The sequence below is a fragment of the Tachyglossus aculeatus genome, chromosome 2 (genome assembly GCF_015852505.1).
Source record: "Tachyglossus aculeatus isolate mTacAcu1 chromosome 2, mTacAcu1.pri, whole genome shotgun sequence".
In the NCBI taxonomy this organism is placed as follows: domain Eukaryota; kingdom Metazoa; phylum Chordata; class Mammalia; order Monotremata; family Tachyglossidae; genus Tachyglossus; species Tachyglossus aculeatus.
The window spans coordinates 114,654,576-114,679,233 of record NC_052067.1 but is presented as its reverse complement, the minus strand read 5'-3'; the positions used below and the strand labels follow the sequence as shown (position 1 = coordinate 114,679,233).

General features: G+C 43.4%; 1 protein-coding gene across 4 annotated transcripts in view; it reads left to right on the top strand.

The window, feature by feature from the left end:
* Positions 1 to 24,658, top strand: part of DIAPH3 (diaphanous related formin 3) — a 322,031-nt gene that overhangs the window by 23,082 nt on the left and 274,291 nt on the right. For all 4 annotated transcript variants that reach the window (XR_005448450.1, XM_038741262.1, XM_038741271.1 and 1 more), the window contains exon 2: positions 2,029 to 2,208. Coding sequence is in view for 3 of the 4 variants with exons in the window: in XM_038741262.1 (XP_038597190.1) it covers positions 2,092 to 2,208 (117 nt within the window). In the remaining variant the exon portion in view is untranslated. The remainder of the gene's footprint in view (positions 1 to 2,028; positions 2,209 to 24,658) is intronic.

Genomic DNA, 24,658 nt, shown 5'->3' with positions numbered 1-24,658 from the left:
AGCTAGCTCTCTTCCTCCCTTCAAAGCCCTACTGAGAACTCACCTCCTCCAGGAGGCCTTCCCAGACTGAGCCCCCTCCTTCCTCTCCCCCTCCCCATCCCCCCACCCTACTTCCTTCCGCTCCCCACAGCACCTGTATATATGTTTGTACAGATTTATTACTGTATTTATTTTACTTGTACATATTTAGTATTCTATTTATTTTGTTAATGATGTGCATCTAGCTTTACTTCTGTTTATTCTGATGACTTGACACCTGTCCATGTTTTGTTTTGTTGTCTGTCTCCCCTTTCTAGACTGTGAGCCCGTTGTTGGGTAGGGACCATCTCTATATGTTGCCAACTTGTACTTCCCAAGTGCTTAGTACAGTGCTCTGCACACAGTAAGCGCTCAATAAATACGATTGAATGAATGAACGAATGCAGATTTGGGCCTGAATGTTTGTACATCTATCTCATTGAACCTAAAATTTTGTACTGAACAATACAAAGCAGGTGAAGAAAGGATGCCTTTTTTATAAACCCAGAGAATAAACCGAAAAGCCTGGGAAAATTTCAGTTTTAGAACATGTAATGTGTAGGGCCAATTTTTGGATTTTCCTTTTCCATACCCATGCCTCAAGTTTGGGCTTTATGGAATTTTCCCAGAGCCATCTAAATCATTAGTGGGGATAGGCTATCTAACTTGAAATCTAGGCTTATTTACCATTTTGGGGATTAAAGGGAAACTTAAGCCAGAGGGAAACTGAAAGAAAAGAGGACAGAGGAGATATTTTAATGGCGTAAAGCCTCAAATAATGCTGTATCCCAGCAGAAAATTGGAAAGTGGGAGTCATATGTTGATGATAGACCAGCATGACATACTGCCATCTAGAAAGGAGTGAGGTTTTTTTTTATAAACAAAAGCTTAGCAAAGTGTGAAAGACAAGGAGGCAAAATGAAACAGTGCCAAGTGCTTCAAGCATCAAACATGGCTGTACAAGTGACATCTTTTCTGTGTGTACAATGTGCTCACAAGCGAATTTCACCAACAGAGGTGCCTTCTTTGAATACCAAGGGCAATTATAAGAAATTACTCTTCATATGCTTTGACCACACAGCACAGGTCCACTTCTATTAGAACTCCTTCAGTTTCTTCCTACACAGTGTATTTATTTCATGTACATATTTTCTTTGGATATAATTCCTGGTAATGTTTTAGTTTTATTTTGACTTTGGTCAAGATAGAGTAGGATTAATATTGCCCTACTTCAAGATACTGCATATCTATTCTTTTGTCATTTCCTTTATTGTTAGCATTTAAGTGTTAAAATTCTAATTCTTGATACTGTCTAATTCTAAAGATTATAAACTCCTTTTGACAGGGAATGCGTCTACCAACTCTGTTGTGGTGTTCTCTCCCAAATGCTTAGTAGAGTACTTTGCGCACAGTAGGTGCTTAATAAATACCATTGATTGATACTCTGAGTTATGTTCTGGATGCCAGGAAATTATCGATTCACTTAAGCAGAATACAGAGATGTGTCAACATCTATGCAATATTACTAATCCATCAGCAAAATATGTATTGCAACCTGCAAGTTAGGGACAAGGTTCTTCACCCCTCCTAGTCCCATAGCACTTATGTATACATCTGTAATTTTATTTACTTGTATTGATGCCTGTCTCACCCACTCTTGACTGTGAGCTCATTGTGGGCAGGGAATGTCACTGTTTATTGTATTGTATTTTCCCAAGCACTTAGTACGGTGCTTTGTGCACAGTAAGAGCTCAATAAGTACAATTGAATGAAATCATTCATTCAATCGTATTTATTGAGCGCTTACTGTGTGCAGAGCACTGTACTAAGTGCTTGGGAAAGTACAAGTTGACAACATATAGAGACAGTCCCTACCCAGCAATGGGCTTCACGAGGAATGGTTTGAAAATATTTTTGAAGAGGATTTAGAAACGAACTGATTTCCTCAAGTATTCTCCAGTTCGGAGCTCATGAAACAAACCTTTCCATCTGTTGTATTGTTCCTTGCAGTTGGACAAGTTTGCTAGCATAAGAATTCCAGGAAGTAAAAAAGAGAGACCTCCTCTTCCCAACATGAAGCAAGCACTCACCTCAACTAATGACTGGTCATCGACTTCTTCAGAGACAGTAGAGAACATTCTCAAACCATTGTCAGAGCAAGAAACCTTAGAACTCTTTGAAAAGATGATGGTAAGGTCTTTGTGTGTGTGTGTGTGTGTGTGTGTGTGTGTGTGTTTGGGGGGCGAGGGGGTATTGTGTGGGGTGGGTAGTCAGGGAAGAATTGGGGAGAATTTTTCCACAAAAAAACTTTAGCATATAATATTAGTCCACTTTGAGAATTACTTCTAATTTTATTTTTGGAAGTTAAGAGGCTTTCTATGACATTTCTTTGTATATATTTCTACTGTCAAGCCAGAGCTATGTGATGGTATCTTTTCCAGGTAAGAATGTAGAAATGTCTTAGTATTACATTGTAAGGCTATTGATATGTTAAAAAAGCATCTTTTGTTTGTCTGTCTGGCTTCCTTAGTAAATCAAAGGTATAGCCTTGGATATGTAGTAATTCAACAGAGGCATTTGCCTTTGTGTAATTTGCTTCATGCTAATGATAATAGTCTTTCAGTTGGCTGCTGGTGATGGTACTGTATCCTCGAGAATGCATGTCTTTTGAGAGTGTCTCTTTCTGTACACTTTGAACATGGAAGTTCAGCCGGGCACCCCTGGGAGGGGGTCGTCTTCCAGTAGGATATGTTCTGGATTTGGTTTTGGCAGTAGTGTTAATGATTTGTGTTGAACCATCCATACTCTTTTGCCTGTTTTCCCTGTGCTTAGCAGCATGCTTTACATTACAGGTGGTAGTGGGAGAGAGGGTCAAGTCTGGGGTCACAGGAGAAGACTATCACTGAGAGCCCAATTCTAGCAGACATCATTCTGCCCTCACCCATTTTATAAGCCATCATTGAGCTTGCTACTCAGATTGGCTTAGTAAAGATTTGGAGAGGGGAGACTTTCTTCCAATTTAATGCGAAAAAACAAAAGTCCCCGAAAGAACAACAAAATCAATGCACAGTTGATCTCTGCCTAACAAGACAGATCGGAACTGAAAAACTTCTCTTCCACTGCAGTCTAGCATTTCCTCCTGCCTTCAGGAACTCTCTTCTGAATCAGTCGAATGGTATTGAGTGTTTACTGTGTGCAAAGCACTGTACTAAACCCTTGGGAGAGAGCAATGCAGTAGTTGGTAGATACGATTCCTACCCTCAAGGAGTTTACGGTCTAGTCGGGGAGCAAGACAGTAAATAAAGTATAGATAGAGGAGAGTGCAGAGTGTAAGAATATAGCCATATGTTCTGTGGGACTGTGGCAGGGAGAGAAATTCTCAAAGGGTATAGACTAAAATACATAGGCAGCACGGAAGGGAAAGTGAATAGTTTTGGAAATGAGGAGTTAGGGAAGGCCTCACTGGGATGTAATTTTAGTAAGACTTTGAAGATGGAAAGAATGGTGGTCTGTCAGATGAGAAAGGGAAGGGAGATCCAGACTAGTTAGAGGAAATACATCAGCAGAGCGTCATTGGTGAGGCAGAAGATTTCAAGGTATAGTAAGAAGGTTGGAGTTAGAAGGGTGTGGTGTGTGGGCTGGGTTTAGAGGGCGATTAGCGAGGAAAGGTAGGAAAAAGAAAGCTGATTGACTGCCATAAAGCTAGTGTAGTGGCAAGGAGTTTCTGTTTGCAGAGATGGAGGTTTTTAAAAAGTGGGGAAATATGTCCTGAACAGTTTTTAGAAAAATGAGCCAGGCAACAGCATGAAGTGTGGACTAGAGTGGGGAGAGAATGGATGCAGTGAGGTCAGCAAGAAGATTAATAAAGTACCTGAGGTGGGATTTATTCATTCATTTCTTTATTTATTGAGCACTTACTGTGTGCCAAGCACTGTACTAAGTGTTTGGGAAGTATGATTAGGCAACAAACAGAGACAATCCCGCTTACAACGGGCTCACAGTCTAGAAGGGGGGAGACAGACATCAAAACAAGTAAACAGGTATCAGTAGCATAATTAATAAAATTATGGATATTTACTCACAAGTAATGAAAATAAATAGACTTATAATTATAAATATGTACATATATACACAAGTGCTGTGGGACAGGGAGGGGGTAGAGCAAAGGGAGTGAGTCGGGGCGATGGGGAGGGGGAGCAGAGGAAGAGGGGGGCTTAGTCTGGGAAGGCCTCCTGGAGGAGGTGAGCTTTCAATAGGGCTTTGAAGGGAGGAAGGGTCAATTTGGTGGATTTGAGGAGGGAGAGCATTCCAGGCCAGAAATAGGATGTGGGCCGGGGTAGACGGCAGGACAGGAGAGTAAGAGGCACAGGGATATGACAAGTGCTTGAACTGGTGTAGTAGCAGTTTGGATGGAGAGGAAGTGGTGGATTCTACACATGTTGTGAAGGAAGAACTGACAGGCTTTGGTGACAGGCTGAATATGCAAGTTGACTGAGAGAGATGAATCAAGGGTAATGTCAAGGTTATGGGCTTGCTTGTGAGACGGAGGACGGTAGAGTTGTGTATAATGATGTTAAAGTCAGTGGGAGGACAGGGTTAGGATGGGAAGGTGAGGAGTTGTGTTTTGGACAAAAGTTTGAGGTGTTGGTGGGAAATCCTGGTTCTAATCCTGGCTCCGCGATTTGTCTGCTGCGTGACCTTGGGCAAGTCACTTCATTTCTCTGTCCCTCAGTTTCCTGATCCATAAAATGGGGATTGAGACTGTGAGCCCCACATGGGACAGGGACTGTCCAACCTGATTTGCTTGTATTCACCCCAGCGCTTACTATGGTGCCTGGCACATAGTAAGTACTTAACAAATATCATTATTATAATTGTTAATAATATGTCAAAGAAGAGATGTCCTGAAGCCAGGATGAAATCTGAGTCAGGAGAGAATTTGGGACTGGAGAGGTAGATTTGGAAATCATCTGCAGGGTAGGTGAAGCTGTGGAAGCAGCTGAATTCTTCAAGGGAATGGGTCTAGATGGAGAATAAAAGGGTCCATATGCAGAATAAAAGGAGAATAAAAGGGTCCATATGCAGAAGAGGGCCTGGTGAAAGGGACTGAGATGGAGCAGCCAGTGATAGGAGAACCAGGAGGGGACAATATCAGTGAAGCTGGAGTTAATGTTTCCAAGAGAAATGGGTGGTTCACATTGTTGAAGACAACTGAGAGGTTGAGGAGGATTAGAATGGTCCCATTGACAATTGAAGCTTAACATGTCCAAAACAGATCTCCTCATATTCCAACCCAGACCCTCTGCTCTTCCTGAATTTTCCATCACTGCAGACACCACCACCATCTTCCTTGTCTCAAAAGGCCATAGCTTTGGCATGATCCTTGACTCTTCTCTCTCCATCACCAAATCTTGTTCTACCTTCACAAAATCACTAGAATCTACCTCTTATTCTCCAACCAAACTGCTACTGTGGTGGTCTAAGAACTTACCATACCCTCCCTCTCTTTTGACCTCTCTGCCAGCCGTCTATTCACTTTCCTACCCATATAATTTTTCTAAAAGTCATTTTGTGCCCATCTCCCCACTCTTTATAAACCTCCAGAGTCTACGCATCCATCGCCATGTCAAATTCCTTACCACCACCTTTGAAGCAGTCAGCTTGCCTCCTCCCATTTATTCTTGCCAATCTCCTAATAAAACCCAGCCCACACACTTTGCAACCTATTTCTTGTCCCTTGATCTCTTCTGTCTCACCAATGACCCCTTGTTCATTTATTCAGTCATATTTTCTCTCCTCCTCCCCATCCCCCCAGCCCTACCTCCTTCCCCTCCCCACAGCACTTAATGATGGCATTTTGTATATATTTGTACAGATTTATTACTCTATTCTACTTATACATATTTACTATTCTATTTATTTTGTTAATGATGTGCATATAGCTATAATTCTATTTGTTCTGACGATTTTGACACCTGTCTACATATTTTATTTTGTTGTCTGTCTCCCACTTCTAGACTGTGAGCCCGTTGTTGGGTAGGGACTGTCTCTATATGTTGCTGACTTGTACTTTCCAAGCGCTTAGTATAGTGCTCTGCACACAGTAAGCGCTCAATAAATGCGGTTGAATGAATGAATTTATTGAGTGCTTCCTGTGTGCAGAGCACCCTACTAAGCACTTGGGAGAGTCCAAATATAACAATGTCTTCCATTGATTGATTGTTACACTAGTGTTAGAAAAATGCTAATAGTGGTATTTGTTGAGTGCTGACCTTGTGCTAAGGACTGTATTAAGTGCTGGGGTAGATACAGGATAATCAGGTTGGACACAGTATCTGTCTCACATGGGGCTCAGTCTAAATAACAGAAGGAACAGAATTTGTACATAATATGTATATATTATGTACAGAGAAGCAGCGTGGCTCAGCGGAAGGAGCCCGGGCTTTGGAGTCAGAGGTCATGGGTTCGAATCCCAGCTCCACCACAAGTCTGCTGTGTGACCTTGGGCAAGTCACTTAGCTTCTCTGAGCCTCAGTTACCTCATCTGTAAAAATGGGGATTAAGACTGTGAGCCCCACGTGGGACAACTTGGTCACATTGTATCCCCCCCAGCGCTTAGAACAGTGCTTTGCACATAGTAAGCGCTTAACAAATGCCATCATCATGATTATTATTATTATTATAAGTGCTACCAGGGGATAGTTGGGTGGAGTGGGAGAAGGGGTGAGTACTCCAGTGTTTAGGTGATGCTGAAATGGTGTGTTTGTGCGCGCGCGCGTAATAGGGTGGGAAGTTGAAAGGTTTACCTGCAATGTACAAATATTGGAATCACACATAGTTTGTTCATTGAGTGGCCAGTTGCAGGCAATGAAAAAGTGGGGAGGAAAGAAAAGAATTTTAGATATGTGAAGTGGAGTCCACATGTGCTTCAGCTATGTATAGTTTATGTACTTTGGAGGCATTACGGCAGGGTAGCCAAGCTTCCTCAGACTCCTCCCCTACTTTGCCTGTGCTAAGCCTATGTAAGGACATGGGGTCAAAAGCCCTTTCCCTTTGGTTGTATTGGCTGTTCCCACTGCTAAAGGGATTAACCTTTTACACTACCTTTTTTTAATGGTATTAATCTCCCACTATCTGCACGGCACTGCTGGGGTAGGTGCAAGATAATCACTTTGGACGCAGTCTAAACCACTGAGGGTGCACGGCCTTAACTCCCATTTTACAAATGAGGTAATTGAGGCACAAATAAGTGACTTGCTCAGGGTCACGCAGCACATGAGTAGCGGAGCCAGGATTAGAACCCAGGTCCTCTGACCCCCAGGCCCGTGCACAAGTCAGTCTAGTAATGCTCTGTTTTAGCTCCTTTCTCTAAGAATAGGTAGCCAAATTTAAAAGTCCTGACAGCAGTATTGGGCACTGGCTAAATGGGCAAAGCGTGTCCTTTTTTTCTTTTGGGTTTCCTCAAATTTTCCAGACTACTGACCCTGTTTAGGTCTATTTTGCATTTGCAAGCCCAATGCCAAGCTTGGTCCTTTTTTTCCTAGGTATTTATGAGTATGTTTAAATCAAAATAATAATAATGATATTAAGCGCATACTATGTGCAAAGCGCAGTTCTAAGCACTGGGGGGATATAAGGTGATCAGTTTGTCCCACGTGGGGTTCACAGTCTTAATCCCCATTTTACAGATGAGGTAACTGAGGCCCAGAGAAGTTAAGTGGCTTGCCCAAGGTCACACAGCTGACAAGTTGTGGAGCCGGGATTCAAACCCATGACCTCTGACTCCTAAGCCCGTGCTCTTTCCACTGAGCCATGCTGCTGTATATATGTATATATGTTTGTACATATTTATTACTCCATTTATTTATTTATTCATTTTACTTGTACATATCTATTCTATTTATTTTATTTTGTGAGTATGTTTGGTTTTGTTCTCTGTCTCCCCCTTTTAGACTGTGAGCCCACTGTTGGGTAGGGACTGTCTCTATATGTTGCCAACTTGTACTTCCCAAGCGCTTAGTACAGTGCTCTGCACACTGTAAGCGCTCAATAAATACGATTGATGGATGGATGCTTCTTCTCCCCAAGAAAGCAAAGTCTGATATAGTAAATCAGGCATTTTAATTAACTTATGTGATAAGGAATGATTTTTTTTCCCCATTTGAAATTGGGAAGGTTTCCTCCCTCCCTCTCCCCCCTCTCCCCATGGAATTGTATAATTTGTTTCTTTCCTAAATAGAAATACCTATGGCCATTAGTTCTTCATGCAATATCTTTCTGTTAAATCAAAACCAATGTGGTGAACAGCTCACTCTCACTCTCTAACCTTAATTTGTCCTTTCAGCTCTGTGAAAAATCTGTGCACTGAATTCAGACCAATTAATAATTTTGAACAGTGTGAGCACTTCAAGTAAAATGACATGCTTATCATCAATCATCATCAATCGTATTTATCGAGCGCTTACTATGTGCAGAGCACTGTACTAAGCTCTTGGGAAGTACAAATTAGCAACATATAGAGACAGTCCCTACCCAACAGTGGGCTCACAGTCTAAAAGGGGAGACAGAGAACAAAACCAAACATACTAACAAAATAAAATAAATAGAATAGATATGTACAAGCAAAATAAATAAATAAATAAATAGAGTAATAAATATGTACAAACATATATACATATATACAGGTGCTGTGGGGAAGGGAAGGAGGTAAGATGGGGGGATGGAGGGGGGACGAGGGGGAGAGGAAGGAAGGGGCTTATATTAACTAACTTTTTTTTTCGGTTGTGGGATAACTTCAACAGGTGATGAATTTTCAAATTACATCTTTAAGTGCTTGTTTTACTTTTACCAAGTCAAAGTGATTACTTTAACATTACTCTTAGTTGCTATAGAGTTCTTAAGAAGAGAAAATTATGTCACTGCTTTGTCCAATGTTGGAATATTCTTTTACCTTCTATTGAAGTCTGTATATTATTCTTGTGCTCCTGAATTACTCTTTTGACAGGTGGGCGGGGGAGCAGGTGCAGTTTGGGACCAGGGATTGGAATGACTCTGAGCCTTATTATCAGACACTGCCCTGCCTGCCCTTTGTTCATAAACTGTTGTGGAGTGTGACACTCAAGCTGGTTGTAAGAAAGTAAGCTCATTATGGGCAGGGAATGTATCTGTTTATTGTTGTAGTGTATTCTCCTAAGCACTTAGTGCAGTGCTTTGCTCACAATAAGCACTCAATAAATATGATTTAATGGATGAATGAAAGTTTGAGAGCTGGGTTTTAATCCTGTCTTCACCACTTGCCTGCTCTGTGACCTTAGGCAAGTCATTTAACTTCTCTTTGCCCGAACTTCCTCATCTGTAAAATGGGGTTGAAATATCTGCTTTCCCTCCCTTTTTGACTCTGAGCCCTGTGTGGGACAGGCACTGTGTCTAATTGGCCTGTGCTAGGTATATTCCAGTGCTTAGTACTGTGTTTAGCACATAAACGCTTAACAAACGCCGCAGTCATTGTTATGCACTTCTTGCAAGGACCAATGGAAAGGCAAAACAAAACTGCCTTTCTTCCCCTCAAGGAAACAAAAAATGAAAATGGATGTTATAAAAATGCCACTTTTTTTTCCTTTACTCATTTTTCTGTCCTAATAGATACTGGTTTCCCTACCTGTCCCAGACAAGCTTTCTCCTTCCTCAAGGAATGAAATCGGCTCTTGCAAGTTTGCCTGTCCCTTGCTTCTCCATCAACTCATTGTTCATCAGAGAGGCAGGCATGTACCAATTGTACATCATGAAGTACCACACATGTTCTCTGGCTAGGGTTGTATGCTTCTACTGTGACATGAGTGTCCTGCCTCACCCCCGGAGTCCGGGACTGGGCACTTCACAGACAGCCCAGACAGAACATTGATGGGCTAACTGCCCGAGAAGCAAGTGAGGTTTGATCTCGACAGGATTGGAACGAGCTTGGCAATGCTATTTACCATCCCTCTTCTTCTTTTTCTGTCATCAGTACTGACTGCCTTTGGTGTGCAAAGCACTAAATCAGGTGGTTGAGAACTGGTATTGATTTTTAGGCTTGGCCCTCAAAAACCACTCTCCCAACCGCCTTTAAAATCTCAGCCCATTCACCTTCCAGGCCACTCTTGATTTCCCTTGGGCCAACCCCTTTTATTCAGTCTGTTGGTGATCTATGCGGGATGCTATGTAGCAACCAATGCAAGTAATAACAATGGTAACAATAATAATTGTGGTATTTAAGTGCTCATGATGTGCCAAGCACCGTCGTAAGTTCTGCGGAAGATACAAGATCAACAGGTCCCAGACGGGGCTAACAGTCTAAAGTAGGAGGGCGAACAGATAATGAATCCCAATTTTGCAGTGAGGGAACTGAGGCCCAGATAAGTGAAGTGACTTGACCAAGGTCACACAGCAGGTACAGTGGCGGAGCCGGGATTAGAACCCAGTCCTCTGCTTTCCAGGCCCGTGTTCTTTCCACTGGACCATGCTGATTCTCTGAGTGGTTTAGTAAGGTTTGGGGTGGAATCAATCAGTCAGTCAATCAGTGGTATTTGAGTGCTTACGGGTATGCAGAGCACTGAACTGAAGGCCTGGGAGACTACAAAACAATAGGGTTGGTAGCTTACAGTCTGTAGGAGAGAGAGCATTAAAATTAAAAACAGGGGAAGCAGCAGAGTGTAAGGATTTATGCATGACTACTGTGGAGGTGGGGTGGGTATAAGAATAGACAGGGCATGCTTCTTGAACTATGATTTTAATAGGGTTCTGAAACTGGGGAGAGTGCTGGCTGTCTAGGCAGGAAGAAGGATGTAAGTCGTTGATATTAGATAAGGTAGAATGAGGGACAGTGAGTAGATTATTAGAGGCGAGAAGTGTCCAGGCTGGACTGTAGTGGGATGAATGAGGGGGAGAGAGCTGATTGGATGGGCATCCATTGGAGGCACGTAAGGAGACATGAGCAGGATTATTTTTATTATATTTATTTATTTTTAGAAAAATGATTGGGCAGCAGAGTGAAGTGTGAGCTGGAAGGGTGAAAGATTGGAGGCAGGGAGGCCAGCTAGAAGGCTAATAGTCAAGGTGGGCTTGGATCAGGATGATAGTTTAGATGGAGAGGAAAGGGTGGATCCTAGACATGTTGTGAAGGTGGAACTGATAGGATTTAGTGACAGACTGAATATGCAGGTTGAATGAGAGAGGTGAGTCTGAAGATAATGGCAAGGTTGCTGACTTTCTCTACAGGGAGGCTAGCGGTGGTGTTCACGGTGATTGGGAAGGTGAGGAGCTGTTTTGCTCATGTTAAGTTTGAGGTGTTGGCAGGATATCCAAACAGAGAGATGTCCTGGAGGCAGGAGGAAATGTGAGATTATAGAGGAGAGAGCTATTTCTAGAAGAGAAGAAGCATGGCTTAGAACAGGTATAGCGTGGGTATGGGAGTCAGAAGGACCTGGGTTCTAATCCTGGCTATGCCACTTGTCTGCTGTGTGATCTTGGGCAAGTCACTTGACTTCTCTGTGCTTCAGCTATCTTATTTGTAAAATAGGTATTAAGACTGCGAGCCCCATGTGGGACATTATCAGTGTCCAATCTGATTATCGTATATCAACCCAGCGCTTAGTACAGTATTTGGCACATAGTAAGTGTTTAAGAAATAACAAAAAAGGTATCATCTACTGAATTTGGCAAAGCACTTCCACTTTCTTCCAAGAATCAAAACAAAGCATCCAGACTGCGCTATGGCCCGGCAAAGGATGGAAATTAAGCACGCACTATGTGGAAATGATGCAAGTCATATGATGGTCTTATTAGTCTCAAAGGAAAATTTGAATTAAAAAAGAGCTCATCTAATTCCAAAGCTTATATATGGCTTAACAAATGCTCACTTATTTCATCAGTCAAATAAGACTATCAATCATCAATCTGTCTTGGTTTATTTGTTTGGGTTTGTTTTATGCTTCTTGTTAATACTTCTGCCTTTCCTTAACTATGTTGGTTAATTACAGGCTGAATAAAGGTGGTAGTCATCTTGTCAGCCCTAATTACATATCTACCCTTCATAGGTACACAAGTGTATTTGTTGAGACTTCCATATATAATCTTAAATGGTTTGCTAATGGACACCTAATTTTTGCCTTTGGATTGCTCAGTGAACATACTGTAAATTAAGGTGATTTACTCCAGGCTTGATCAGTTTGTGTGGTGGACATGTCAAGAGGCTAATGGATCTTGTGTTTTTTGGGTGTCCGTTGTACCTTAGCTTCTCTAAAATTCTAATCAGACTATTACTTGAATTGATTTGGTCAGTTCTGATTACTGATGTTATGGGTCTGCTGAGCAATTAAGTGACGTTCTGATCTCTTTAGGCATGCTTGAAGCCAATAGCTGAATGATTAGGTACTCTTTTCAAGATTCCGTACCCTAAATTTGTCTGGGAATCTATATATCTGCTTTATGTGCTTCCTAGACATGATCTGGAAATCAAGATTTGAATATGTTCAAAATAAGAGCACGGAGTTTGTGAAATAATGATAGGTTTTTATAATTTTTGTATTACGGGACACAAAATGTGTTTCAGGGATAATGGGGTATGGTATGCATTTTTAAGTATTTATCGCCAAGAGTTTACATGTGGTTTTGTCTTTCCTTACAATTTGGCCTGGAATTGGATCTCCATTCCACTTCATAACCAACAGACCACTGCTCTCTCGACTTTTAAACACACTAAACTCACATTTACTTCGAGTCTTTCCTTGATTAAGCCCTCACTTTGCTTTACCTGTCTTCCCCTCTGTGTCACTATCTACTTGGATTTGTAGCCCTTAAGACTTGATATTCACCTTTCCCACAGCACTTATGTACGGTCTGCAGTTTTCCCTATCCATGTTTATTTTGTATGACTCCCCATTTAGTTTGTAAGCCTCTTGTAGGCAGGGTTTGTATTGTACTCTCCCAAGTGCTTAGTACAGGGCTCTTCAACTCAATAAATACCCTTGATAGAATTTGGGTCTCTACTTGCCCTTTTCTAAGCTTGGAAGATTTCAGAATAATAAGGAATTCTGAGATGCTACTCCAGTTTTCCTGAAATTGGTTGGACTACACCTAAGCTACTTTAAAGAAGCAGCATAGCCTAATGGAAAGACCACGATCCTGAGAGTCAGAGGACTTGGTTTTGAATTCCGGCTCTGGAACTTGTCTGCTGTGTGACCTTGGGGAAGTTACTTCAGTTCTCTGTGCCTCCGTTACCTCATCTGTAAAATGGGAATTAAGAATGTGAGCCCCATGGTGAGCCCCATGTGGGACATGAACTGTGTCCAACTGATTAGCTGGTGTTTACCCTAGTGCTTAGAATAGTGTTTGGTGCATAGTAAGCACTTAACAAATAGTGTCATCATTGATTATTATTTAGGCTTGCTGACAAGTCACCGAAGCCACAGCTTCATGCCAGTACATATTCGCATAGTGGCTAAGGGAACATCCATTGGGCACCTATTTCCCCAAAGGATAACTGGCTGAGTGAACCTCTGGTTCAGCCCTATGTCCTTAAGTTGTCTCAAGAGGCCTCAACTCTCTCTTTAATCCACAGCAGTGATCCTCAAATAGCCCCATAGTTCTCCCTATGAATGAGTTTTGGAGACAGTACATTTCTCTCCCCTAATACCAACCTTCTCACTCTACCTCTATCTCATCTGACTGCCAACCTCTTGCCCAGCCTGCCTTTGGCCTACAACACTCTCTCTCCTCACATCCTACAGACAATGACTCTCCCCACCCTTTAAAGCCTTACTGAAAGTACATTTCTTCCGAGGCCTTCCCTAAGCCCCCCTTTCCTCTTCTCCCACTCCCTTCTGCTTCACCCTGACTTGCTCCCTTTATTCAATCCCCCTCTCAGTCCCACAGTACTTATGTATATATCTGTAATTTATTTATATTAATGTCTGTCTTCCCATCTATACTGTAAGGTCATTGTGGGCAAAGAATGTATCTGTTTTTTGTTGTATTGTACTCTCCCAAGTGTTTAGTTTTAATTTGTGTAAATATGCGTGTACGGAGTGCTCTGGCCCTAAGAGGTGGATTTTTAAATACAACCCCGAAGCTGAGTAATGGAAATTCTTGGCTTGGACTCGCCGGTCCTGGCAATTTGAACCACCACAGAAATGGAATTACGAGCAGCCAAGAGAAAATCCCATTTTAAGGTGTGTGGGTAATGAACGCCTGTTAGGAGAGTCGCCGGCAATTAAAGAGAGATTTCCCTCCTTCGCTGGGATTGGTGCCTCCTGATAATAATAATAATAATAATAATAATAATGATGGCATTTATTAAGCACTTACTATGTGCAAAGCACTGTTCTAAGCGCTGGGGAGGTTACAAGGTGATCATGTTGTCCCACGGGGGGCTCGCAGTCTTAATCCCCATTTTACAGATGAGGGAACTGAGGCACAGAGAAGTTAAGTGACTTGCCCAAAATCACACAGCTGACAAGTGGCGGAGCTGGGATTTGAACCCCTGACCTCTGACTCCAAAGCCCGGGCTCTTTCCACTGAGCCACGCTGCTTCCCCTGGCAAGGCTGGGCCCCCCGAAAAGACTGCGGGTTAGGCTTCTGGTGATTCAGCCCCCCTGGGCTCGGGGAAGTCCAGGGCACTTCCTGTCTGGCATCTGTGGGAGAAGATGAGCCCACTGTTGAGTAGGGACTGTCTCTATATGTTGCCAACTTGTACTTCCCAAGCGCTTAGTACAGTGCTCTGCACATAGTAAGCGCTCAATAAATACGATTGATGATGATAATGATGAAGATGGAGAGATGGATGACAGAGCCAGGCCAGCTGGTGTCTTGGTGGAGTACAGTCCCTCTAGACTGTTAGCTCGTTGTGGACAGGGAATGTTTCTGTTTATTCTTGTATTATACTCTACCAAACGCTTAGTATAATGCTGTGCACACAGTAAGCGCTCAATAAATACGATTGAATGAATGCAGTGTTCTGCACACATTAAGCGCTCAATAAATATGATTGACTGACTGACATTTCTGGAAACTAGACACTACAAAAACCACCTGTGTGCCCTGAATGAAGCTCCAGGCCCTTGCTGCTGTTATCGATCAATGAGCCGCTTACTGGAAGCAGAGCACCAAACTAAGCTCTCGAGAGTTCAGCACAACAGCAAGCCCTTGCACTGTTATTATTCTAGGTACTATTCATTATACATAAAACCTAGTTCCTCTAGGCTTAATTGAAACTCTTTTTCCTTTGTTTTTTTGTCGTCACGTCCATTGTTTTGAATGGTAAACTATTTTTTGAAATGTCTCAGTTCCTTGAAGTTATATAGTAAAAAATTAGGGTGGTAAGAATGCATATGAGTCTCAGCTGGAGAATAAACATGAAATAAGTGGAAAGCTGGACTTCTCATAAAATATGAACCATAGGCTGTAAACTCCTTGTAGATGGAGATTGCCAATTCTGCTGTATCTTGCTTAGTTCAGAGTACTGCATGCAGAAAGGGCCAATATCAAACTGGCCCATATCAAAATATCAGAATGCAGTGCCAGCCGCATGGCCTAATGGAAAGAGCACAGGGAGTCATTGAGACCTGGTTTCTAATCCCAACAATGCCACTTACCTGCTCTGTGAACTTGAGCAAGCCGCGTAATTTCTCTGTACCTCAATTTCTGTATGTAAAAATGGGGATGTGATACATGCTCAGAATGGCTAAAACTGAACTTCTTATCTTTCCACTCAAACCCTGTTGTCCTGCTCACTTTCCCATCACTCTTGACGGCACCACCATCCTTCCTGTCTTATAAGCCCGTAACCTTGGTATTATCCTGTACCCCTCTCTCTCGTTCCACTCACAGATTCAAGCCATCACCAATTCTTGTCAGTTCTACCTTCACAACAATAGTAAGATCCGCCCCTTCCTCTCCATCCAAACTGCTACCACATTAATGTAAGGACTTACCTTATCCCGCCTTGATTATTGTAGTAGCCTCCTTGCTGACCTCCCCTCTTCCTGTCTCTTTCCACTGCAGTCCGTACTCCATTCTGCTCTCTGAATCATTTTCCTTCAGAAACACTCAGACCATGTTTCTCCACTCAGGAAACTCCAGTGGGTTGCCCATCCACCTCTGCTTTAAGCAAAAACTTCTCACCATTGGCTTTAAATCACTTAACCACCTTGCCCCCTCCTATTTCACCTCGCTGCTCTCCTACTACGGCCCAGCCTGCACACTTTGTTCCTCTGGTGCTAACCTTCTCACTGTACCTCAGTCTCGTTTGTCTCGCTGCCGACCTCTTGCCCATATCCTCCCTTTGGCCTGGAATGCCCTTCCTCCTCGTATCAGACAGATAATTGCCCCCGTACTTCAAAGCCTTACTGAAAGCACATCTCATCCAGATGCCTTCCCTGACTGAGCTCTCCACTCCTCTTCTCCCACTCCCTTCTGTGCTGCTCTTACTTTTCCTTCATTCATCCTCTCTCCGTTCCCCACAGCACATATGTATATATATATATCTGTAATTTATATATTTTTGTATCTATTTATATTAACGTCTGTCTCCCCCTCTAGACTGTGAGTTCATTTTGGGTAAAGAATGTGTCTGACGTTATATTCCCCCAAGTGCTTAGTACAGTGCTTTGTATACAGAAAGCACTCAATAAATATAATAATAATAATAATGTTCTCCTTCCCCATTTGAGCTTCTTGTGGGACAGGGACTGGTCTATCTGCTTATCTGCCTCAGTGCTTAGAACAGTACTTGGCACATAGTAAACCCTTAACAAATACTGCTATCATGATTATTATAATAATGACACTTTTGTGGTTATATTTGTTTCACATCAATCGTATTTGTTGAGCAGTTACTATGGGCAGAGCACTGTTCTAAGCATTTGGGAGAGTACAATAGAAGACAATAGGCAGACATGTTCCCTGCCCATAATGAGCCTTACAGTCTAGAGGACTGTATACCAGGTAAATTATCAAGTAAGAAACTAATTTTGTTTCTGGAAAATATGTTTTTAAGTGTCAAGAATTTCTAAAGTGATATAATATGGAACTGTGCTTTGTGGGAATATATCTTGGCCATCAGTCGTCACAATTTTTCTTCAAGTGCAGAATCTGAAAAACAGGTACTTGAGGCTAAAAACTTAAAAGGACAACTCAAATACTAGGAAGGAAAGATACAGTATAGAAGTGTAAGGCAATTGTCAAGTTGATTCATGGGGTTGTGTTTGCCAGGGGGATAATATCAATGCTAAGCTGCTCCTTCTAGGGCCAGATAAATGTGAAAATAAAAAATTTGAAAGCATTGAATTTTTGCCTTTTGGGAGTTTGTACATCTAAGAAACTGACTTAGGATGGTAAACAATGTTTTAGCCAAATGGATAGGTGAAATAACAATAACTTTAAAAGGATAAATCTATTGTAATATGTTTAAATACCATGTTTGACCCATTTGGTGAGACCAATAACTTCATTTATCATGAATATATATTGCCTAGCTTCATTTTTTTTTATTATCTTTTGTCAGAACTGTTTCTTCCCAAGTCAGATGGTTAAATAAACTGCAGTTAGAGGATGGGTGATTTCCTCTTTTTACTAGAATTTATAGACAACTATTTGTTGTTTTGATTAGGTTGTGATGACTTGCAGGTAAAGATTGCATTACTGTTTTACCTGATTAAATGTGCTTCTGCAGTCACCTTAGTCTCATCAGTTCTACAGTACTAAGGTAAATTTACGTGTCTGAAACGTCTGAACTCTATTATAATAATAATGGCATTTATTAAGCACTTACTATGTGCAAAGCACTGTTCTAAGCGCTGGGGAGGTTACAAAGTGATCAGGTTGTCCCACGTGGGGCTCACAGTCTTAATCCCCATTTTACAGATGAGGTAACTGAGGCACAGAGAAGTTAAGTGACTTGCCCAAAGTCACACAGCTGACAATTGGCGGAGCTGGAATTTGAACCCGTGACCTCTGACTCCAAAGCCCGGGCTCTTTTCACTGTGCCACGCTGCTTCTCAGATTATTAGTGCCAATAATCTGTAATAGTTTGTGACCAAGGAGTAATTAAGTTCCTTATTTGATCTTTTGCAGCTAGGGAGATTAAGGTTGGCAGGGGTGGGGAAGTAAGGTAGATGGAAGGGAAGCAATAAAAGTAAAAATAATGATGGTATTTATTAAGCACTTACTATGTGTCAAGCACTGTTATCAGCTCTGAGGTAGATAGAAAATGATCAGGTTGAAACAGTCCCCATCCTACATGGGGTTCACAGTCTTAATCCCCATTTTACAGATGAATTAACTGAGGGACAGAGAAGTTAAGTGACTTGCCCAAGACCACACAGCAGACAAGTGGCAGAGCCAGGATTAGAACCCAGGTCCTTCTGACACCCAGGCCCGTGCTTTATCTATTATGCCATGCTGCTAATAGACATACATATATATGCACACACACACACACACACACACACACACACACACACACACACACACACACACAATCTTTCCTAATAGCTGTAATTTATAAAATGTTAAGGCATTCATGCAGTAAAACTAGAAAGGTGTGAAGATTCTTGCTCTTCACCTTTAGTTTTCTTGAAAGTCCCAAACCACAATATGTAGCTCAAAATCATATTATAACTATAAAGCTTCAGGAAACCTTAGGGTGATCTAGCCTGGAGCTTTTTAACTGCTGAAATTTCACAGCACGTTAGTTGGTCTTGACATCCCAAGTGTCTAGCTTTGCCTTTCATGGTTCAAGATGATTCCACTAAAGGAGAGTTTTTCCATCTGACCAGTGTGGCTGAAAAATGCCTTACGTCACTGGAGTCACATGCGGATCATGTTAATATGTTTGCTGTATCTGTGCTATTTTGGTTTTCCTTCAGTCTCATGATCCCCGTGAAGCTTCCCTTTGGAAAAATTGATCAATCAATGGCATCTTTTGAATGCTTACTCTGTGCAGAACATTGTACTAAATGCTTGACAGAGTACAATATAACAGATTTGGTAAACCTGGTCCCTTCCCACAAGGAGCTTATAGTCTAAAGGGAACGAGCCATTCATTATTTGACTGCAGTATGCCAGGTTCCTGCTGATTCCCAATATTCAGCTTTTGCCATAATTTTTATCAACTGTCGATATTGAGCTCTCAGTGCAGAGCACTCTGCTCGTTGGGCATACAGGTGGTAAACTGTTCCTGTTTTGAGTTTGGAGTCTAATAGTGGATTTTCTGAAGCTACACTTAACTGTGTTCTTAAGTGTTTGTTCCCCACATTTTTGCTTGCCTAATTGTGGCTCATCAATGAAGACCTGTTCAGGTATTTTACTGTTCCCTTTTCTTCACCTCAGTGGAGTTTCACTGAAGAAAATTATGAGAAGATAGCTTTGGTATTGGTGAACTAATTGGGTTTTATGACGTACACTTTCTATACTTCTCTGCCTTGCTTCTGACAGTAGGCTGTGGGAGTGTGAATCTTGTAGTCAATTTCCCCGTGGAAATGAGAAAATGGAAGAAACCATATTCTACGGGGGGAAGCAGTGTGGCTCAGTGGAGAGAGTACGGGGTTTGGAGTCATGGGTTCATGGGTTCGAATCCCAGCTCCACCAATTGTCAGCTGTGTGACTTTGGGCAAGTCACTTCACTTCTCTGGGCCTCGGTTACCTCATCTGATCACCTTGTAACCTCCTCAGCGCATAGAACAGTGCTTTGCACATAGTAAGCGCTTAATAAATGCCATTATTATTATTATTATTACTTAGTAGGGATTCTGAATTACCAAAGCCACATTTAGTTACTGGGTTTTGGCTTTTTTATTTAAATGATTTTTGTTAAGCGCTTACTATGTGCCAGGCATTGTACTAAGTGCTTTGATAGATTTAAGCTAATCAGGATGCAGTCCATTTCTCACAGATAAGGAAGGGTATCAGATAAGGATGTCTTGTGCCTGTTTACTTGTACTGATGTCTGTCTCCCTCCTAGACCGGAAGCCTGTTGTGGGTGGGGATTGTCTCTATTGCTCAGTTGTACTTTCCAAGTGCTTAGTACAGTGCTCTGCACATAGTAAGGGCTCAATAAATAGGATCGAATGATTGAATATCTTACAGATGAGGTAATTGAGGCACAGAGAAGTTAATTGAGTTGTCTAGCTGTATGAAGGCAAAGTGAATAGACTTTTTTCTTTGATTTCTTATCTTGTAAGTTGCTTTACTCTTTTATGAATTGAGGCCTTATAGTGGCAGGAGAGTTTGCATATGCTGATGAAGTTTAGAGTTATGCCCTAGAAGGCTACTCATAATGGAAAGGTCTAAGCCAAAACATCCCAAAGTTGATGTACCTGTGCTGGGCAGCAGCAGCATGGGAAATCAAAGGCAGATGGTCAAGTGATTAAAACATTGATCAAAGACAACGGCAGAGATTCAAGTTTTTACTTCACGGAAGAAGACAATGGCAAACCACTTCTGTATCTCTACCAAGAAAATTCTATGGTTATACATACCAGATTGACTTTGAGAGAAGATGAGTCTTTCTGAAGAGGGTGTGTTCCCGTAGTTGCTTTTGGTCACGAATGACTCGATTGCATTTGAAGAAGAAGAAGAAGTTGCTCTAAAGACTTGGTTGCCAGAAGTGTAGGTGGCAGCAGGCAAAAAGAAGTGAGTGGCCAGGGCTCAGGGATCATGGAGATTGGAAGGGGAGGGCAAGGTTGTTATCTTGGTCTACTCCCCTCTCTTAGTACCGTGAAGTGTTACCCCTTTTCCTGTGCCCTTCTCCCTCTTTACCCTTTCCATAGGAAATATCTGATGGTCTCAAGGGTTCTCCAAGGCTGGGGCTTTTGAGAGAGCTCCCAGCCTTTTGCCACCTCAGGGAGACAGGCATTGAGCTCACTTTAGTGTCTTGGACACCTGCCTTTGGGGAGGAAAGGTGATGGACAGCAATATAAGCTGCACTCCTGTGACTCACTTCATGCTTTGTCAACCAGAGCCAGTCTGGGCTGCAACTGTAGTTAGGGGTGGGAGGCAGAGAAAGATAAGGTAAAAGAGATTTTGAAGGATTAGATGGAGGGGTAAGAGAACCAGGAGAGAGCTGTGTCAGAAAGAATAAGGTTTGTGTTTCTAGGAGAAGGGGGTGGTCCCCAGTGTCAGTGGCAATGAGCATTTACCATGTGCAGTGCACTGTAGTAAGTGCTAAGGGAGCGTACAGTATAACAGAGTTGGTGGAGAGGTTCCCTGCCACAAAAGCCTAGTGGAGACAAGGAGGGTGAGAACAGATAGAAGTAGATTTGGTGAGGGGAAGAGGAGGTTGTTCCTGGTGACCTTGGAGAGAGGAGTTTCTGTGGAGTGAAGGGGGACATTGTAGAGGGACAAGATGGGTCTGCTGGTGGTGGTGGTGGTGGTGGTGGTGGTGTGTGTGTGTGTGTGTCTGTATTCCCAGACTTTACGGCAAATGCGAGGGCTTTTAGGCTTCAGGATGGTTGGATGCTGTCAATCATCGTCTGGGGATGGGTTCGTTCAGTAATCGGCGAGAGAGAGAGAGAGGCTGGGGAAGGAAAGCCTGAGTATTATATAAAATTTATTCTGCGAGGCGAATTGAATTATTTAGTTGTTTAGGCGCAGTGGAATGAGCTTCCCTTTCAGGAGGAAGGCAATCAATTAGCAATATTCGAGCTTCCCTAATGGGAGGAACACAATCATCCGTTGATCACGCATGGGTGAGGCGGCTAGCTCTCACCCATGTGCACTTCCCACTCGGGAAGAATCCACTTACTTTCCCATATGGGAGGAATTCATTCCATTACCTGCACATGTGGTGGGCGGCTAGCTCTCACCATGTGCTCTCCCTACATGGGAGGAGTCCACTCGTGATCCCCATCAGCAGCGGGGCATCTGGGTCCCACCCACGAGACACTCACCCATCCCGCAGCCCTTGCCTCAGTGTGTTGGTTCTGGTTGCAGAGCGGGCATCTGGCCTTCTGGGCAGAGAAAGACATGTGGGCTGCCGCTGCAGCAGCAGCTGCTTCTCCTGCTGCTGCATGTCTTGGTGTTCTGGGCCCCGAAGGTCAGAGGCGACAGGTATTTATCACTTGTGCCCCTAGGCCATTCCAGTTTCTGGCCTGTTTATCCAATCTCTGCCCTCCCCCCTCCTCCATACCTAATTTGATTGGCACGGGAGCGAGGGACACCTTCTGTATTCCCAGCTTGGGCTGTCAATCTAGCAGTTTTGGTTGTGGGGGCGGCATCCTACCCTCACTTTCGAGTTCCGCCAGCTGGTTCAGGTGGTCAAGAGATTGCATTTGAACTTGAGATGGCTGGTACACCAAGTTCACCTTGGGACAGATGCATAATAATAATAATAATAATAATAATAATGTTGGCATTTGTTAAGCGCTTACTATGTGCAAAGCACTGTTCTAAGCGCTGGGGGGTACAAAGTGATCAGGTTGTCCCACGTGGGGCTTACACTTAATCCCCATTTTACAGATGAGGTAACTGAGGCTCAGAGAAGTTAAGTGACTTGCCCAAGGTCACACAGCAGACATGTGGCGGAGTCGGGATTCGAACCCATGACCTCTGACTCCAAAGCCCGTGATCTATCCACTGAGCCACGCTGCTTCTCATGCATCTGGAGGTCACGGAGTGTTTCTGGTCTCAGAAATACCTCACCCCCTTAAAGCCCCAGCCTATCGATTCTCTGCCCCTAAATTTCTTCTCCATCCAAAGTGCTAGACTTGCACCAGGTAATCCTCGAGGGTAGGGGCTGGATCCTACTTCCCATCACTACCTGTCCTGGCTCCCGCGTGTCCAGCAATGAAGACGGGCTGTTTCCAGTTCACAGGGTGCCGAACTGGGCACACCATGTACAGCTTCGAACCACCACATGCAGTTGGTGAAGGTGTTCATATATGTGGACATTTGGACTGCAAGGGCCAAGGTGCACGTGTTGACATAGGTGGCTCATGATCACACGAAACTATATCTCCATGAACCTAAGGCAGGTCTGAATTCCTTAGTTACCCTAGTGCCCGGAGACCATTATGGGAAGTAGTCCTCCTTCCTGCCGCATGTTAAGCCCACCTCCACACTTGGCAAGTTAGTCCCGGGGCCGGCAGGTGACCAGTTTGGCCCTTTTGACTAGGCCCTGTCAAGCTCAGCTCTGCCACCCATTTTAAGAAGCTGTGTGGACTCCCGCCATCTAAACCTCAATATGTCCAAGACTGAACTCCTTATCTTCCCTCCCAAACCCTGCCCTCTCCCTGACTTTCCCATCACTGTTGAAAGTACTACAATCCTTCCCATCTCACAAGCCCGCAACCTCGGTGTCATCCTTGACTCTGCTCTCTCATTCACAACTCACATCCAATCCGTCACCAAAAACTGCCGCTCTCACCTCCGCAACATTGCCAAGATCCGCCCTTTCCTCTCCATCCAAACCGCTACCCTGCTGGTTCAATCCCTCATCCTATCCCGACTGGATTACTGCATCAGCCTCCTCTCTGATCTCCCAACCTCTTGCCTCTCCCCACTTCAATCTATACTTCACGCTGCTGCCCAGATCATCTTTGTGGAGAAACGCTCTGGGCATGTTACTCCCCTCCTCAAAAGTCTCAAGTGGCTACCAATCAACCTACGCATCAGGCAAAAACTCCTCACTCTCGGCTTCAGGGCTCTCCATCACCTCGCCCCCCTTCTTTCCTTCTACAGCCCAGCCCGCACCCTCCGCTCCTCTGCCGCTAACCTCCTCACTGTTCCTCATTCTCGCCTGTTCCGCCATTGACCCCCGGCCCACATCCTCCCCCTGGCCTGGAATGCCCTCCCTCCACACATCCACCAAGCTAGCTCTCTTCCTCCCTTCAAAGCCCTACTGAGAGCTCACCTCCTCCAGGAGGCCTTCCCAGACTGAGTCCCCTCCTTCCTCTCCCCCTCTCCATCCTCCCAGCCCTACCTCCTTCCCCTCCCTACAGCACCTGTATATATGTTTGTACAGATTTATTACTCTTTTTCACTTGTACATATTTACTATTCTATTTTATTTGTTAGTATGTTTTGTTTTGTTGTCTGTCTCCCCCTTCTAGACTGTGAGCCCGCTGTTGGGTAGGGACTGTCTCTATATGTTGCCAACTTGTACTTCCCAAGTGCTTAGTACAGTGCTCTGCACACAGTAAGCGCTCAATAAATATGATTGAATGAATGAATGACTCATGGAAAGAACATGGCTCTGGGAGTCAGTTTGTGGGTTCTAATCCTGGTTCTGCTACTTGTCTGCTGTGTGGCTTTGGGCAAGTCACTTCACTTCTGTGTACCTCAGTTATGTCATACAATGACGATAAAGGCTGTGAGCTCTATGTGGGACAGGTACTGTGTGCAACCTGATTATCTTCATATACCCAGTGCTTAAACAGTGCCTGGCACCAAATAAGCACTTAGAAATGCCATTTTTTTCTTTTTGGAGAGCCTTCACGCAGCACACCACTGGCACAAACAAGATGTCACCCCCACCCAGCGCAGCTGAGGCTACTCTGGGTGTCATGGGGCGAGCACTAGATCCACTCACAGATGTGGACAATCCATACCCAAATTTTGCCCGCTGTCAGCCACTGTCGAAGGAGTGGCCCGTGGCCCAGGGAGACGGCGC